General features: G+C 43.3%; 1 protein-coding gene across 1 annotated transcript; it reads left to right on the plus strand.

The window, feature by feature from the left end:
• The first annotated feature begins 552 nt into the window (after positions 1–552).
• pmchl (pro-melanin-concentrating hormone, like) lies at positions 553–1168 on the plus strand. Its single transcript, XM_017714100.2, has one exon. It carries the CDS (start codon positions 611–613, stop codon positions 983–985), a length of 375 nt encoding a protein of 124 aa, XP_017569589.1. The 5' UTR covers positions 553–610; the 3' UTR covers positions 986–1168.
• The last annotated feature ends 568 nt before the right edge of the window (positions 1169–1736 follow it).

A 1736-nucleotide genomic window follows, 5' to 3' on the forward strand; every position in this document is an offset into this window, starting at 1 on the left:
CCTTATCCCATTTTTGTCCCCCTCACCTTGATTCTACATCGTATTTGTTAAAAGAGACAGCTGCAGAACGGTCAGCACATACCTAAATAGAAAACTGAATACTTCCTATTGGTTTTCTTCTGTGCTTCCATGATGGTCCTCCAGTTTTCATTAATTCTCTTGAGGTGCTGTTGTCAAGTCATTCTAATTAGATATAATGATGAACCGTAATTTTATACAAGATTGCCAATAGATCTGTAATCCCACCATTATTTCTCTATGGCAGAGGATTTTGGGATTACATGGTGTCTTGCGGTGTGCAGTCAGAGAAACCCCACTGTTTAGTTGTGGAGCAGTTTCCTTGTTGTAGGTCATCTTAATTAACTTTCCAGCAAACAAAACACTTGAGCACTGTTTGTGGTCTCATCAAACATTATGAAGAGGTATTAGTTAATATCTTTAAACACAACAAAAGGCAAGGCATGAATCATCTCATCCTAGGCTAACGTGGCATTTTGTAGACCTTCAGATATATAAGGGGAAGAAGAACCCATCGTTTTTAAATTGGTTGGTGTGAGAATCAACGAAAAGCAGAAGAACAGCAAAAGCCAGGCACAGGAAGATCTCCAGAATGAAAGTGTTCATCGTCGCCATTCTTTTCACTATTGCTTTCTTGTCTCGGTGTGACCTGAGAGCAGAAGCACTTCCAATGGCCAACGCAGAAGAGCTGGACCTTGAGCCAGAGACTCTCGGGGAAGGACTGGTGGAGAACACCCTGGGTTCCGGACCGATTGGTTCCAGGATCATCATGGTGGCAGACTCCAACCTGCTGAGAAGCCTGAAAGGTCTGGACAGGACCTTCCCCCAGCTGAACCTAGCTGAGAAAATCCTGAGCCCTGAGCGCAGAGACATCAGCCAGGATTTCAGCCCCAGCACTTCCATCATCAGGAGGGACACCATGAGGTGCATGGTGGGAAGAGTGTACCGGCCATGCTGGGAGGTGTAGTTCCTGTGGATGAGTTCAGTCACAAGGCCCAAGATGAAAGAGAAGAATTGCTGACCAACGTCCAGCATTGTTGTGGACTCACTATCCAAATTATGCCGCTTTTGATTCTGTGCACCAGTAATAAGAATGTATATGCCACTTATCTGAATCAAATGTAATTAAATTATATCAATAATATGCTAATTTGTCTGTGATTCTTTCGCTAGAAATGTTTACTACTCTAGAGTCTGAAATGTCTGATTATCCGTTTGGATATATTGTGGTAAAAGTCACAAAAGACCAAGTAATTCACTTTCTGAAGTTGTACCAGCAACATCTTTATTACTAATTCAAACTAACCTACAGATAGGGGCTATTTCAGTAAATCTTTGAGTGAATGACAAGGATGAACACATTTACATTGTCTTGCTGCACAACTAGTTCATTGCATGTCACTGTTTAGGGAAATTAGCTACTGTCTGTGGTCTGCCGTCTAGCATTTCCAGGCATTGCCAGGAATCTTCTTTCTGACTGCTCCAGTTTACCCTTCCCCCTCTTGCCGCACTAACAGCTCACAGCTTGAACCTTATGGCTGTGATTACTGCCCAACACACACACTTACACGCATGCACTTCTCTCTCCTCTCATTACTTTCTCCCCTGGCCTTCTCCAGAGCTCAGTGGATTTGTGACCCATTTAATCTCTGTATCCACTGTCTGCTCTCTGTTTAGCGGTTAAACCGCAGAGTGCAGGACACATAATGTTCCTCACA

Source organism: Pygocentrus nattereri, chromosome 23 (assembly GCF_015220715.1).
Source record: "Pygocentrus nattereri isolate fPygNat1 chromosome 23, fPygNat1.pri, whole genome shotgun sequence".
NCBI classification, from domain to species: Eukaryota; Metazoa; Chordata; class Actinopteri; order Characiformes; family Serrasalmidae; genus Pygocentrus; species Pygocentrus nattereri.

Excerpts from the sequence above, each read along its gene's own strand:
- pmchl (XM_017714100.2), top strand. The coding sequence starts at position 611 with ATGAAAGTGTTCATCGTCGCCATTCTTTTCACTATTGCTTTCTTGTCT.